The sequence below is a fragment of the Alexandromys fortis genome, unplaced genomic scaffold, assembly GCF_014885135.2.
Source record: "Alexandromys fortis isolate MF-2015 unplaced genomic scaffold, M_Fortis_MF-2015_v1.1 scaffold_70, whole genome shotgun sequence".
Classification (NCBI taxonomy): domain Eukaryota; kingdom Metazoa; phylum Chordata; class Mammalia; order Rodentia; family Cricetidae; genus Alexandromys; species Alexandromys fortis.
Window position 1 is genome coordinate 6,224,128 of NW_026067955.1, and position 16,429 is coordinate 6,240,556.

At 44.5% G+C, this 16,429-nt stretch overlaps 1 protein-coding gene across 7 annotated transcripts in view; it reads right to left on the minus strand.

The window, feature by feature from the left end:
• Map2k5 (mitogen-activated protein kinase kinase 5) overlaps positions 1-16,429 on the minus strand; it is a 226,115-nt gene that overhangs the window by 72,481 nt on the left and 137,205 nt on the right. For 4 of the 7 annotated variants that reach the window (XM_050151790.1, XM_050151786.1, XM_050151785.1 and 1 more), the window contains one exon: positions 3,465-3,494. The exons of the other annotated variants lie outside the window; for them this stretch is intronic. In XM_050151790.1, the coding sequence (XP_050007747.1) occupies positions 3,465-3,494 (30 nt within the window). The remainder of the gene's footprint in view (positions 1-3,464; positions 3,495-16,429) is intronic. 7 annotated transcript variants of the gene reach the window in all.

Sequence of the window (16,429 nt, forward strand, 5' to 3'; positions counted from 1 at the left end):
TTTCGTGTATCCCAGGCTGGCCTCAAACGTTCTACATAGCCATTGATGCTCTTGAACGTCTCAGCCTCCTGTCCCCCCCTGCCAGACGCTAGGGCAGCTTAAGCCAGCATTCCACACCTGGATCACATCTCCAACCTACTACTGTTTTCCTGATAACTGCAGCAGTAACGAAAGCTGCTGTAATGGAGGCCTCTAGCTTCTCGTAGAATCCAGACCGCATCCCTACAAGCCTGTGCTACTCCAGGTCTAAGGAAACCGTACAAGAGTTTCCAAACACCAAAGAGACCCAACTACACAAAACAATGACAGTCACACAGAAAGATGATCTCCAAGAAATCCAGCCTTTTCACTGACACTGTCCGTGGGCACGGACTCCACCATGCCCAAGCCCTCCTCCCTCTCCTGCACCCCCACCTGACAGACACTGTCACCAGGTGAGAGGACTGCTGAAGATATCGTCAGCAGCACTGGCGCTGGGTTGGAAGAAGGAAGTCTGGAAGCTTGCTGCTCTTTCCAGCTTTGCCCTCTGCTCCAGAGGGGTTGGGGGCTGCTAAGAAGCAAATGGTGGCACCAGGGCCTCTTTGTGCTTTTGAAAGTGGCTCTATATCCATCATTTCATTTGAGGAGCATACCTCTTAAATCAGAAAGAGAGGCAAATACCAGAGATGAGGAAGACATGGTCTCAAACTTAGAAAGATAGAGCCGATTCTTTTGATGCAAGTTCTGACTCACCTCTGGGTTCTCAACTGGCCTCTAATGGAGTACCAGTCTGGTACCTTGATTTGACTTTAGGCTCAGAAAAGAAATTATCTGGAACTAACCCCAGCCCAGATATGGAGGAATTCAAAAGGACACAACCCGAGTGTTCAAGGGCCCTACCTAGGATACTGTAGTCTTCAGTGTGGTGGACAGAGGACTGCTGGGTAAAGTGTTAAGCTTCTAGTCACTCCAGACAGTCAAAGGCAGGACCATCTGCTTTTCAGATACCATGGTGTGGTTTGAATTGATGATAATCATAATCATTTTCAACTCCAGAGTCTGACTCACTTCTACCCACTCCACTTGGGAGTTAATGTTACCAAATCAGTCACAGTTCAGCAGTCAGTAATGGTGACTGCTTATGTTACCCAGGAAGGCTGTCTCACAGCATACAGGAGTTGAGGTGTGGCAGTGTGGGACAGAGTGAAGGTGTGCTCTCATGATCCAGTCTCTGTAGCACCTCAGAAACATACGTTTTCCTTTACCTGTTCCACTTGAGGAAAGAAGAAAGGAGCAGGAGAGAAACTGATTGATTGACTGATTGGCTTTTAGATGATTGACTGATTGGCTTTCAGATGCATGTGTGTGTCTGTGTGAGTATATGTGCATCACGTGCAAGAAGGTGCCTGCAGTGGCCAGGAGACAGCAGGACCTCCTGCAGCTGGAGTTACAGGCAGTTCTGAGCTGCCCAGCATAGGTGCCAGGACCCAAACCCTGGTCCTCTAGAAAAGTAGCGAGTGCTCTTGAATGCTGAGCATCTCCCCAGCCCCCGGAAGGCATTTGTAAAGGATCTTCCCCAACCTTTCATCAAGCACACAAAGCCTGCAAGATAAATGTGAATCATGCTGTAAATCATTACTGCTTTTCAAAGTAGTGGATCACCTGAATTTCTGATGAAAGATCTGGGGAAGGACCTGGTGGCATCAAGGCTGCTTTTATTCTAAACAAAGGCATCATTTTGGTGACAGCATTCCACCACATTTCAAGGAATAACCCCCTTCCTATACGTTCCTTGGCACAAAGGTTATTGCTGATCAGGGAGATCAGCCTAGTAGAATTTTCCAACTTTCACTCAGCTGATCAAGTACAGTGTCACTCAGTGAAGCAACTCTGCCTGTTCCTTATCTGATTGTGACTTTCAAGGGATCAAGGTCACACACAGGTATGGAGGTCAGAGGTTACTTGTGGGAGTCAGTTTTCTCTACCACTCACCTGGGGGTCCCAGGGATCAGACTCAGGTCATCGGGTTTGCATGGCAAGCCATCTTGCTAGCCCTCAGTCTTTACCAGAGGGCTTGTAAGCGTTCTATCAGGACTAGTTTAAGAGTTAGGTCATGAAGGGTCTCACGTTCATTTTCACAGTTTTACAGGATTACATGCATTAGTCACACACTGAATAGTTTAAAAATTACCAACAGACTTAAGAGCTTAACAAGATAAATGTTCAAATGACTATAAATCTTGACAATTGATGTTAATCTGATGGACTACCTATAGGGCTGGGCAGCATGGCTGTCCATGTCAAAATCTCACTCCATGCTAGCGTGTGCCAAGGGGCTGCATTCTGGATTTTCTCTTTAAAGGAAAAAGATTATGCTCAAGCAAAGAGACTTTCCAATTTGAAAAGTGAGACTAATACTTCTGGACCTAACATCCTGGATGATTTCTCTTCTCCTTATCTGACGACTTCTAACTGTGAAGGAAAAGGGCTTCAAAAGAGACATTTCAGTGAGTGAAGGCTCTTTAAGTCCACATGGGTACTGGGAGAATATGCTGAGAAGCGCTTCTAAAGATGGTTAGGGAGAAGGCGCCCCCTCCTATTATTCAATAACCATGTTTGTGATGCATCTGCATAATCTAACCATGCATAAATTAGTATGTGTAATACAACACTTATTTGCATAATAATAGCAAGTTAATAGATGCTTAAAGAGCAGAGACCAACACCACCTTTAAATCAGACATGCCTCCAGGCACTTTGGCCTGTTCAGACCAAGATGCCAGAAAAACAGTACACATCAACCAGAAGAGACCCGTCAGCCGCTCATTCTTCATCCCTCTGGACGTTTCGCTTCCTGCCCCCCAACAGCAGGGAGTCATTTTCCAGCCACAAAATAGCTTTGTGTCTTAACTGCTTAGCATCCCTCTCTAGTAAAATCCGTGAAGAAATATAAAAATTTAGGATTTTCAATAACTGATAACGAACTATTTGTGAATAGGAAGGAGCAGAATCGAAAGGGTGTAACGTGGTCACAGTCACACGCACAAGAAACTGGGGGCTGTGCGCCTGCTAAAAACAATGACCCACAGTAGATATTTTCACCTTTTGTTCTCATCTTTTAACTCATATAATTTTAGTTGAATCCAAAATGCTCATAAAAGGTATGAAGAAAGGGTGGGCCCTTCCTCCAGCCTCGACATGAGCACACGGAGCTGGGCGGAGGGGACACCTCAAATGTCATACGAACAGGAGCATGGTGGTCTTAGTCAACCTCTAACAAGGGAAAAAAGTCTAGAGTTTTGTTTTTGATTTTTTTTAAAATAAAAAACCAACAGAGACTTCTAATGATTCCTTTAAGATACTACTTTTCATTTTTACAGGACAGATTTATTTGTATGTGGCTCAAATGTTCACAATCGCTTCCTGTACCTTCATACATAGGAATAGATGTCACAGTGGCAAATGGCAGTAATGAACAATCTTACCTGAGGATATGGAAACCTCCCAAGAGCAAGCTGGGAAAGGAAATAATATTTGTCTAGTTATAGATTTGCATGCAGGGCAGATCTCCTTAAGACAGACAAGGACTACATTTCAGAAATGCACCTATCAAATTAAAAAATAAAAACATCTACACCACTAATGCATGAACTAAATCATTGCTGTAATTACATTATAAGCTGTATTTAGAATGGACCTCTTTAATGAACAATATTTTATCTCTGATAAAAAAAATCCTAATTTTAATAACTGAACATTCTCCTACATACTTTCTCTTAGGTGCATTTTCAACTCTGGGGCATTATTCACATGTATGTGTGCGGCAGTGTCCTCGAGACAGGGATGTATAAGTCTGCGGGCCTTCCTCCTGTAAGATGGGATCTAGTTGGTTCCAGAGCACAGCTCTGCGGGTTTAGGCTACAAGTCTGGAGGAAGGGTTGTAAGAAGTGTGTGGGCTGTCGTATGAAATTGAAACCTGGGCTGTTTTTCTCACCCACTTACTGTTTCACACTTTCCTACCAGTTAGAGGCCCTACTGCTATGGAACTGGCCATGGAAGGCTGTGAAGGAGGAGGCCTCAGTCTGAACCTGGGAGAATGATTCCCCCGCCCCAAGCCTATTTAGATTTGTATACTGCTCTTTTGTTTCTGGGCTAGCCACTTTCGTTAACCCACAGGTAAAAATTAAGTGACTCAGACATGTATAGGCTTGACATAATGTAATAAGATCAGATTGAACAAACGTACCACAATCTGTTTACATCTATCTGTCTGTCTGTCTGTCTGTCTGTCTGTCTGTCTATCTATCTATCTATCTATCTATCTAGACCCGGTCTTTGTATATAGTCCTGTTCTGTATACCAGGCTGACCTCAAACTCACAGATCCACCTGCCTCTACCTCCCAAGCGCTGGGATTCAAGGTGTGCACCACCACCCAGCTTACCATAACCTATTTAAAGGAAACAATGGTGGGAACATAGAGCTTCCCAGTGTAGCCCACTCTCCGTTCTCCACACACATCTGTAACTTTCCACAAAGCAGAAGTGTAACATCAAGGAAGCAAGAAGGCATCTGAGCACACGACATACAGAGCAGATATGAACTCTAGAGTCCCTCGAGGGCTTCTCACACGGTTGGTCAAGAGAAATCGAGGGGCTGTCCCCCAAGTCCGCTTTTAATCCAGTGCTTCTCCCAGCACACTGCACTGTCTTCTGAGACCTGGACAGCTGCACACTTGTTTCAAAGACACCGATGCTGCTCAAACACTTCTGAAACTCCTCTTTTACAATGGTGTTTAAAATCATTTCACGAAACAAAAGCACACTTTCCTCACTTTATGAGAACTAATTGAGGCTTGGATTTAGAAAGATGGCCCCTAGCTTGGTGATCATGTGACTTCTGTGTAGACTGGTGCCTGAATGACCCATGTAGATTCAAACCCTGAATACCTACAAAGATCACTTACTAAGGACAGATTGGGGTGTTGAGGTTTTCTAAAGTCTAAAGGCAGTTGAACAGCAATGTATCAGGGAGAAGCCATGTGACTGGATGGTGGATTCCTTTGAAAAGGCCAGCATTCATCTGGATATTTGTGTGTGCACATGTGTGTGCTGTATGTTGGAATATCTAATTAAGCACCACCTTCTACTCATATATCTGATATATATATCAGAAGGTATATAAATTTTCAAGATATAAATTTATAGTATCGTTATTTCCTTTGATGGATTTTCTTAATCTTCATATACGAATGAGAAAACATACAAAACAAAGGCACAGGAAAGAGGATGGATGTTCACTTTTATCGGTCCAGGGTTTTGTGTGATTCGGGCTGCTGTCTAAATGCTGTTAACCTGTCCCACTCTTCTCTCGCCTAACACAGCTGGAGGTTTGTCTTAGTTCTGAAAAAAATACAGCGTGTGACTGTCAATGAGTGTGCACACTGACTCTGGAGACACTGTGATCTGCTGCGGTGGGTGTACCACTCTGTAATGACCCAACAGGCAGTGAGGAGTGACCAAAAGCTGTCACCTTTATCACACTGATCTGTGGAGTGCACCTTTCATCCGGGGTAAAGAAACAACAGAAGGAGGACCTCTCATCTAAAATGGCCAAGAGCCTGAAAACTGGTATAATACATCTTCCAGAGATATGTCACTATCCAAGAGGGTGCATGTTGACACATCACTGGGGACGATGGAAGATTTCTGCCCACATGGTTGATTGGCAGAATCAACTTGTCTACCACACATACTATCAAGAGCTAGAGCTAAAAGACCACGGTGCCAACGTTCTTGGTTCTTGAAGTTTAAAGAATCAAGAGATGAGACAGGTGTGGTAGTGTTTGTCTGTTATTTCAGCACTGTAGACAGCTATGGCAGTAGGATCCTGATCTCAACATCAGCCTGGGCCACATAGTGAGGTCTGCCCCCGAAACAAGCACAGACAAATCAAATAGGAAGGCTTAAGAAACAAGAGCAGGATAATGTGAGAACTGAATCTCTCTCATCTTACACAAGGCCTCTGACTTGCCGGTCACCATTGGCCTACAGCTGGGATCTAGCAGACAGAAGCGTGTGCATGCATGCACCTGATCCCTCTGTCATATCCAGAACAGGGAAGCAAAGATGGCTGGTGTCATTCATTGAAGACACTGCCATGCAGCAGATCAGAGAGGACTTGGTGTAGCGGGTTGGTGGCCCCTCTGCTCTGTCTGCTTAGGAACAGACAGCAGTGGCTGACTTGGGCAAGCAGCATTTTTGGGTTTAACTTTGTTTTGTGTTTCCCTGACTTCTATCCATTGGGACCTCAGTCCTACCTGACATCTTACAGGTGTGAATTTTTTAGTTTTACATAACACAGAAAGGTCCCTTGCCTTCAGTACAGGATGGCCACTTCCTCTTTTATGGAGTGTCATCCCTGGGCTGCTATGGCAGCAGGCTTAAGTCCCAGCTGTACACTAGTGAGCTCAGGCGGAGTGTGACTGGGCTTCATTGAAGGCAGTTGTTTGAAGACCCCTTCAGAGGACTCTGCCTTCCACGCATGTCCTCATTCTTCAGTCTAATGTAGCTCTAGAGCTGTTCACTCTCTATGACAAAGGCAGAAGGAGACACACACGGTAGGCCCAGAACCCCTTTGCCGAGCTATCAGGTGAAAGCAGAACGCACACTCTGAGCAGACATGGCTGCACCAAGAACTTCTCCACGAAAGTCAGAATGCATACTGAACCCTACGGGGAGGGAGCACATACGTTGTAAACATTCAGATGGCTGGGCCTGGCTGGCCGGTGTCTCTTAGCCTACTGGCCTATTAATCAACTTGCATTTCCCCAGTTTTTATTGTCAAGGTATTATAAATTAGGAAACTTACAAAAGAGAGTATGTAATCTTCTCTGAAATGGCCTGCAGATATGTCACTGTACTAAATGTGTTTCAGATTTAATGAAGCTTTAATGTCCTTTTTAATTTTGCCTGTTTCTGTATCACCAGGGGTCGGGCAAGGCAATCAGCACTCAAGAGGGTGGTTTGGTTTAAAACTAGGAAAAAACTCATTTGCTTATGAGTTGCACTGTATTTTCTTAATTAAATTTACTGAGTAAAATGGTTTAAGTTCAGCCAACCAATGACCTCTGTGTGTAGATTTAGATTTATAAATAGGTTAACAGTTAAAGTAAAGGGGGAGGAAAAGAAAGATTGCAACAAAGCAAACAGATTAGGGCTTAGCCAATAGGGATCGCCACTCGCTGTCATCTTTACAAGGGAAGCATTTAAATATAGGCAGCTTAAGTCCAGTGTTTGCTTTTTTTTTTTTAAAGTGTACTGAGAAATGAAGACATGCAAGCAATCCATCAGCAGACCTTCTTGTCCTTTTATTCCCAAGAGGAGAACAGCCGACTCTGCACAGGACCTGACAAAGGTTTACTGTGTGGTGCTGCGGAGGAGGCGAGCAGAGACAGGGAAAGGATTCTTTTTAATGTTAAATAAACAAGTGCATTTTAATTCCAAACATTTGAGAGCCAACAAACTGCTCAACAGGGGTTACAGGATGCTTCTTGCCTAAAGGGCAGGAAAAGGAGGCTGTGGCCGGGGTCACAAGTTGGGAATGCACTGAAGTAACAGGAACCACTAACATTTAACCATGACCCTTGAAACGGTCCTCAGAGTGATCTACTGATCTCTGCTTTGACCAACCATAACCTACCAATTGTTCTTGAGGCAGCAGCACTGAAGTACCCTGGATTTTAAAGCGTAAACAATAAATATATTTGGGCCTCTGTGTGTGTGTGTGTGTGTTTTAGAGAGAGAGAGAGAGAGAGAGAGAGAGAGAGAGAGAGAGAGAGAGAGAGAGAGAGAGAGAGAGAAAGAGAGGAGGGAGGAGAACCCTTTTGTATTTTAACAGAAAGTTGTGGTAAAAACATTTACGAAGTAACAACACGACAGGAAACCAACAACCACCAGGTAACTAGGAAGAGGGGAAATGTGCTGCAGCCAGGAGTGGTGGGCAGACCCTGCACAGGTTGCCTCCTCAGGCCATCCGCAATGCAATAGGACAAGGTTTACGTTTACATGTGCACTAAAAAGCACTCGGTTTTGTTTTTTTTAAAATTCTCAATTTAGACACATCCTATGTTTCTCAGCATAACTGCAAATTGAAAATAAGTGTTTCCAATATAGCTGAAGGGAGACTTTATAGTCCGAAATGTTTTAAAATTTGTTCTTAATTACCTTGTGTGCATTTTCCACAATTAAAGTTCCATCTACGGATTTTGCATTTAGATTGTATAATGCAGTTAAGCCTCCATTTCATAGAAACACAACAACTTGGTGCATTCAGACACAGGGAAACTTAAAAAAAAAAACCGAAAAACCAAAATGGACTTAACTTCTCAATGACATAAAATTCCCCAGGTGAGGCTTCATCCCCAGACCAATTTGCTCAGGCCTGAAGAAAGAGCTTAAATCACCTCAAACTATGTTGGGGAAGGCCCACGATAAATATTAAACACTTTAAAATCTACCCTATGATTTGACTTTTCTTCCCATGTATCAATTTCACTGTCCGCTTACGGAATGGTTTCAAGACAATCCAAAGGATATAACAGCAATTTGCCAGTGTTAAAGAGCTTCGGAGGTTAAACTGACAACAAAGAACGCAGAAACACAAAGCATCGTGAAGTAGGGTTTCAATTAAATGGGGAGGATTTAGCAATGCAGGACCCCAAAAAAAAAAAAAAAGAGTTACAAATTAATTTAATCTTCTGCCTATAGTTTGCAGCTGCACTCCAAAGTGTCTAGGGCTTAAGAACAAAGCCTTGCAAGGCCTTGGAGTGAGGGAAGCTTCAATTTTTAATGTATAACGCCATTAGCTGCTAACTTGTGGAATCTGCGACCCCTGTGGAGGGGCATAAGCGCGAGTAACAGAGACTGATGAAATGACATATCTGTTCGTGTCTAGAACCATGAGGAAGAGGGTTATTACTAACACCATCAGGCCCCACAGAAATCTGCCCTAATAACCTTTGGGACCCTCCGTAGCCTCAGTTCCCACTACATCAAATATATTGAAATCAAAACCTAATTCACTTTAATTAAAGACAATTAGTTTGTTTTACTATTATTGTTTAACTCATATGATGTGGTAATGCATTGGAAATTAAAGATGGGATAATAAATGTAATGAAGGTGGCACTACCTTCCCATCTATGCTTGGCGCGATGAGCTTCTCACTGGCATCTACCTCAGCAAAGCTCAAGAGCGGATTATGAGAAGCTGCACAGAGGTACCTCGTCTGCAGAGAATACGGGAGAGCTGAGGCTGTCTCTTCCCTTATTCAATTTATACTTATCTTGACATAATGCTTTCCTACAAACTCCAAGGATTTCTTTAACACAAACAGAATTATGGCCCAATGGAGGCACCAGAAGCTTAATTAATTTGCCCAAGGTCATACTGTAAGTTGGTGGCAAAGCTTGTTAAATTATTAGAACGCTGGGCTCTACAGATGTTTTGGCAATGGCAGGGAACCCTGTCTGCAAAGGCCCTGGAGACTTCCGGTGCACTGGGTGAACCTCAGCAAATAACTCATTATGCCTGCACGAAGCGAGCCAAGTGCCCTGAGAGCTGGGAAATAACGTTTTTTCCCTCTTTGTGCAGAAAGAGCCTAACTGGGAGGTTCCCACCAGGCTCGCTCCTTAGCACGTGCCAGCATTTCTAAAGGAAATCCCCATCTTCGCCAGACTCCGCGGACCCCGAGTAGATTTATTGTAACTTAAGGAGCCCAAACGCAGTAGCACAAAAGGATAAATCAAGCACTTCTCTATCACTCGGAAGGTCTTGCATTCTACCCCAGATTACCAGTAATCACGGAGGAAAGACGGCATTACAAACAAATGATTCTAATACAGTGTTGCTGTTTTTCTAATTAGAAATGGGCTGATTACAGTGGATGCTTAAGTGGGGAGAGGGCAACAGTAATTCACAAACACAATATCCTAATCTGGTCCTTTAATTGCTTTATTTGTTTCACTGTTAGAAATGATTGCTTGCTGTGGCCCGACCGCGAACACTCAGAAGCATGATACATTGAGGTCTCAACCTGGGCAAACTGTACCTAAACTTACACTTTATTGCAGCTTAGCTCACAATCTTCACCTAATATAGGGTTATATCCCAGTGCAGCAGGAGGATAAATCATCCTGGAATATTACTCCGGCAAAGTTTAGCTGTGACTGCAGCATATGTGCTTTCGAGCCACTGAAGCAAAGGCCCATAAAATACACTAATTACTGGAAGTTATGGTCACTGAGTGATTGATAGCGCTCTGCGAGGCAACTTCCTCATTTTCAACTCTTTTGACGGGCTCATCCGCCACATAGCAATTACTAATTCATGACCCACCCCTGAGGCGTCAGTACCTTTACTCCTAATTCTCGGGCTATCAGAGCTGGACAGTGTCTCTTCTTCATCCGGAAGGGCCAGCAAGGGTGATAGGAAGTAGACTCCATGCTGAACGCTATTGTTTTGAATCTTAAAGGTTGCTTGGGCTTCTTAACCCTGCTGACCTGAAACATAATCCTTCTCCTATACTGCTATTTTGCTTGCATCATATTTTTTCTGTATGTGAATATGTACGTATGAGTGTGTGCACGCGCAAGCCTATCTATTTGTCTACCTATACTACATTAAACCAAGACCTGGCTGAGCAACTTTTGGGCTGAATACTGTATTTTAAGGTAATATATTAATTTCATCTAGGCTGCAGTAAATATGAAGGTGCTAATTGTTAAACTGAATAAAAAAAAGATGGGGAAAGGAAAGTCTCACTATTTAAAAAAACCCACTTTTGTGGCCTTGTAGACATCCTAATTGTTCTAGGCTGATTTCCATCAGTAGCTCTGCTCACAGAAATGCTAATTAAAACATCTGGGCATATAACAAAATCTCTAAAAGTCACTTAAAAACAACTGTAAAAAAGGTCGTCTTTGATGGCAGTCCGTGCATTAGAGTGAGATTTTGAATTAGAAAGATGTAAAGTTGAGTTAGGATGGATGAAAGCAACCGTTTACGTTTCTAATAGAAAAATCATTATTATTCAAAAGACTGCACAGCCCTAACTGCAGGAGAAAGGGTGGTTCCTATCCACCTTAGCCTGTGCGACAGATGACAAATGGAACCTGCCTGCTCTTGAGGATATGGCTCCCACACATCCTCTTGCTCTTCCTCCTCTGCGGGGACACTTGTTTCAGAAGAAGCCTCTGGCCATACCTGTGCAGATAAATCGATACAATTCTCGGCCCATACTTTTTCCTCGGGAATTTTATAACAACCTACTTGGTAAAGGTCAGTAGTCATCATCTCCCCGTGTCTTTAATACCTGGTGGATTTTAGTCCTGTGTACAGGCAAACACTAAACCACGAGTATTTTACGTTCTCCATGACACCAGAAATACTACTAGGGCCAAGGACAGGCATTAGGTGTTTATGCTAAACTGGGATGGAGACACTTGTCTGGTCAGCCTAGAAGGGCATGTTCAGGTTGCTTCTAGCTAACAAGCCAAAATAACCACACCACATGCTCTTCAGCATCAGGATCTGATCGTAATAGAGCCCTCTTACCTAACACATCACTATGTAGAATGATCAGCAACTACCAACTGCACATATTTAAACATTATAATTAATTCACATGGATTATTTCTTTTTTAAAGATGTATTTATTTTATGTATATATGTTCTTGTCTACATGTACTTCTGCATAACAGAAAGAGGGCATTGGATCTCATGACAGTTTTGAGATGGTTGTGAGCCACCGTGGGTGCTGGGAATTGAATTCAAGACCCCTGGAAGAGCAGCCTTTTCTCTTAACCAATGAGCCATCTCCCCGTCCTGGATTATTTCTTATTAAAGATTTAGGAACGGGAAGCCATCCTCCTTGTTTAATTCCAACCGCCGGAAGCCTTATAAGGACTGAGAAGTGACTTCCTTCCGGGTGACGTGTAATGCCGGCCTCTGACAACAGCAGCTTCAACCATGCCACATCTCTTAGAGGTCAGCCTCTGTGGGCTCCAACACTAAACTGCTCCCTGAGGTCGTGCAGTTGAGGAGATTAGGAAAACACCAGGGCTGGGGTTTAGCCTACTGAGCTCAAAGGAATCTACACTTCTAGTTCTAGGTCAAGGTCAAGGTCAAGGGAGTCGAAATGGGAGAGCACCACGACACCGGCCTTTGGTGTGAGCTGCTGCTCAAGCAGGAAGTCTTCTGCCCCACTCATCAAAACCTTCACTCAACACATTTCTTCCAGAAAGTCCCCGGCAGTGTACTGTTTCAGAGATAGATGTCACACAACCCTCTAACCAGGGCGTTTTTACAGAGTGACCTTGGTGCTTCCCTAGCAGTAACCTAAGCTGTTTCAGCAACACATGGCAGAATTCATTTTCTGTCATCCCTGAGGTTGGAGCTCAACAGACCTGCAGCTTTCACCAGCTTACATGATATGACGTACCAGGAAGTCTAAGCTCGCCAAGATGTGGCAAAGGAGGAGTGCCCATGTAAGCAATGCCAGAATAGCTATGCCCCAGCCGCCCTGCCCTCCACCCGGGTGCCACGCGTGCTGGTGAAGCAGGGTGGATCCCCTACTTATCTTAAGCACTACCCGAATGCAAGCTCCCGGAACCCTCCCTGCTGAAAGAAAAGTATGGCTGAACCCTGCTAGAACTCCCGACTCATGGGATCCTGAGCAATAAATGCTATTTTAAGGACTAATTTGGAGTAGCTTTATTAAGCAGCAATGGAGGGACGCAAGGCTCTCCCAATCTTTGGCGGCAGCCCTCCCTCTATCAGGGCAGCTGTCCAGTCAGGAGCTCCTGGGGGCAGAGTCTGGATTCTCAGCGCCAACACAGGACAGCACACTGAACTCTTACCCACCACTGCCTATTACCTCAGACATATCGGAGATCAGGTTAACCCATGAATGAAGTGAACCAGGCCTTGGTATCTGGGGGAGAACAGGCACCTTGCAAAGTTCTGTGAGGCAGACCCGCTCGCTATGAAGGCATTGTATAGTGACCCTGGGGAACAGTCTTGATAGGAAGGAAGCACAGCTAGCCTGCCATGGCCTTCACATAATGTCCTGCTCACTGACTGGACCTGGACAAAAGGAGCAAATCTCATCTACGCAGCCAGGTACAGCCATTTAACCTTCTGGAAAAGTACTTCCATTTTTCTGGATCTCAGCTTCTTTCACTTACAAAATGGAGGTCTGACACAGAAAGTAGAACCACTTTTGAAAGCACAAATCACTAATTTCTGCCATTTTCCATTACTCCAGGCAGAAGCTTACATAGGGTGACAAATATCAAATGCTTAGTTATGTTATCTGAACAAGTAAAGAGCTGTGTTGTCAGCCTTCCAATTAGAATGTCACTGAGCAGAGAATGCCAACAGCTCTAGAGAGACAAGAGCACCAGGTGTCACACCTGACAGCCTCAGTCCCATGGAGGGGCATGATATACGCGGTGTGTGGTGGGGTGGGCGCATGCCACCTCTGGAGTGGCTTCCTCGGTCGAGGGGGCACGAGTCATTGAGTTCTATAGTTTTTTCTTAGTTAAAAAGCAATAGTACTCTAATTTCAAAGTAAAAGATAAGGGGCCTGAAAGAATTTCCTAAATTGATGTGGTAGGTACGTGAACGTTACCATCAAGTTCAGAGCTGAAGTATGCAAGACGGGCTGCAGGATGAAAACAGGCTTTTTAAAGTTATCCCTCGGGCACAGGCTTGAGGGAGAGGACTAGAGCAGTGGGTCTGGGCACAGGGTATCTCTAAGTTGAGCTGCAGCAGTGTCTTGTGGGACATAAGCCACAGGAGACTGGTTTCCTCAGATCCCTACACAGGAAGGAATCTCATGCCACTAGGTCCTCATATCACCCTAGGATGTCTGTCTGAGAAATTACAATTGTCAGGCACCTTTCTTTAAACTGCGGGCTCCAGGGAAGCAGGCATTTTGTAGTTTTGCTCACAGGAGGGACCAGTAATGGTCACTGGGCTGGCCACATGGTAGCGGAACGATGCAATGCACAGAAATGACTACATTTGATCTGCGCTCAGACTGTCCCCTTCTGTGAGGCTTCTTCTGGGACAAGTGGCTGTTCAACTCCTATTTAAACGTCACTAGGGATGATTCTATCATTAAGTGGAAAGATTATTGGGATCCACCTATTAGGAAAGTACACTGAGCCGGGCATGGGTGGCACACACCTTTAATCCCAGCACTCAGGAGGCAGAGGCAGTTTAAAGAGTTTGTAACCAGCCTGGTCTTCAAAGTGAGTTCCAGGACAGTCAGGGATACACAGGAAAACCTTGTCTTGAAAAACCAAACCCAAAACAAAAACCAAACAAAATAAAGTACAATGAAAAGAATACTGTGGAATTTTTTTTTGGATTTGTTTTGGTTTTGTTTTAGCTTGGGAAGGTTTGCCTCGACGGACACAAATCAATGCTTGCTTCTTCTCCACTAAGAATGCTTGCAGTGAGCTGTCAGATGTCAGTACTGTCTTATTTCCTTATTGTTTATATCAAGACTGTTGAGTCTGTTTCTTTAAACTCCAAATCTGGTGTGTCTGTGTTTGTACTTGAGGTGACATAGGACTGTACTGGTGGAAAAAAAAAGTCTTCCAATCAGCCTGAACTGTATCAGGATGATAAAACGCTTATCCGGGACTGCATGTGCCTGCCCCACACTGCTCTGTTAGCCTATGGCTGCTGAATGCACCGAGCACAAAGCCAGCTCACCAGTGCTGCATGCAGGGGAGCCACTAGCTCCTCTGCCAGGTCTACATTCACGTATTCACTGTGACCCTGGAAAATGCACATTTAGGCGTGGCAGTCTGAGACAGCTGGATCCCTTCACAAACCTTGCAAAGGACGGGACCGGTCGTTCCATCACCCACTAAAGTCACTTCAACAGCTTCCCTCACTCCAGCAAGTTATACAAAACAGCAGATCAAAAAGTCCCAAAGTCTAAAAACATCAAGTTAAGACATCACTACAGAAAGATGAGCAAGAGTGGGGGATGGCTGGCAGAAACAGTTAAGTAAGTGCTCTTTTCCTCCACGAGAGCCAGCGGAAAGGCAGGAGGCCCAGACGAGGGCTCCAGAGCCATACCCTTCAACTTGCCCATGCAAGCTTCCTGAAAATGTTTTGAGATGTGTGTACTCTCATAAATGGGGTTGCCACCCCACAGCTGCAAGGGCAAACAAAACTCACTGCAGAAGAAAGTTCAACTGCTCACATTTTAAAAAGGAGAAAGCAAGTTGGGCACAGTAGCACAGGCCTGTTATCCTAGCGCTAGTGTGTGTGTGTGTGTGTGTGTGAGGATGTTTGTGGGGGAACACAGAGGCAGGGGGACTGTGGCAAGTTGGAAGTCAGCATGGCTTGCATAGCAAGTCCCGGGCTAGCCAGGTATATAGAGTAAGATCCTGTTTAAAAAGCAAAACAATAGTAAATTTAAAACGGAGGAACATCTGTAGCTGAGCAAATCATCCCGAATGTCAGGTTTTCTTATGATCTAGACTAGCTGACAGCAGCAGCCACAGGGCGCTGGAGCCTTCTGGTGCCCCTCAGACCAGGTTTACAAATTACAAGGGGCTAAGCCAGGAGACAAAGCCTCAGCTGGATGCCCAGCTGGGACAGAAGTCAGTCCTTGTGTGGGGTTTGTTTTGTGGTTTTGGCAGGAGGTGGGAGGTTTAAGTCTAGATTAGATAACTCTAGCTCTGTAGTTTGTGTTACCTGTAGAACAAGGCACACACAGGAAGTTAGTCCAAAGAGCTTATTGTCCCCGGCTCCTTTTTCTTCTCCTGCCTTGAAGGCAGGACCTTGAGGTGGCCCAAGCAGGTGACACCTTTGCCTTATGCTCCTGCCAAACAGCTTTCTTTTTAAACTTTTTTTTTTTTTTTTTTTTTTTTTTTTTTTTTTTTTTTTTTTTGAGACAGAGTTTCTCTGTGTAGCCCTGGCTGTCCTGGAACTCCTTTGTAGACCAGGCTGGCCTCAAACTCACAGAGATGCACCTGCCTCTGCCTCACGAGTACTGGGCCTAAAGGCGTGCACCAACTACTCAGCTGTGGCATACTTCTTAAAGTGACTTTATGGGGTTGTTAATGTTAAATATTCACAAAATCGTCCAGACTAATCTTGCTTCTAAGAACCTGTCTACTTGTTACCTTGTAAGTATAACATGGAAAGGGGCTGTATTCCCAGCACCCAGTAAAGTGTCTGACATCTCTCTCTCTTCCCTCTCTCCCTCGCTCCTCTCTGTCTTTCTCCTTTTAACTTTCTTTTTGTAGCTCTGGCTGTCCTGACACTATGTAAACCACGCTGGCCTCGAAATCACAGAGATCTGTCTGTTTCTGCCTCCTGAGTGCTGGTATTAAAGGCATGCACCACTATGTCTGACTGCTT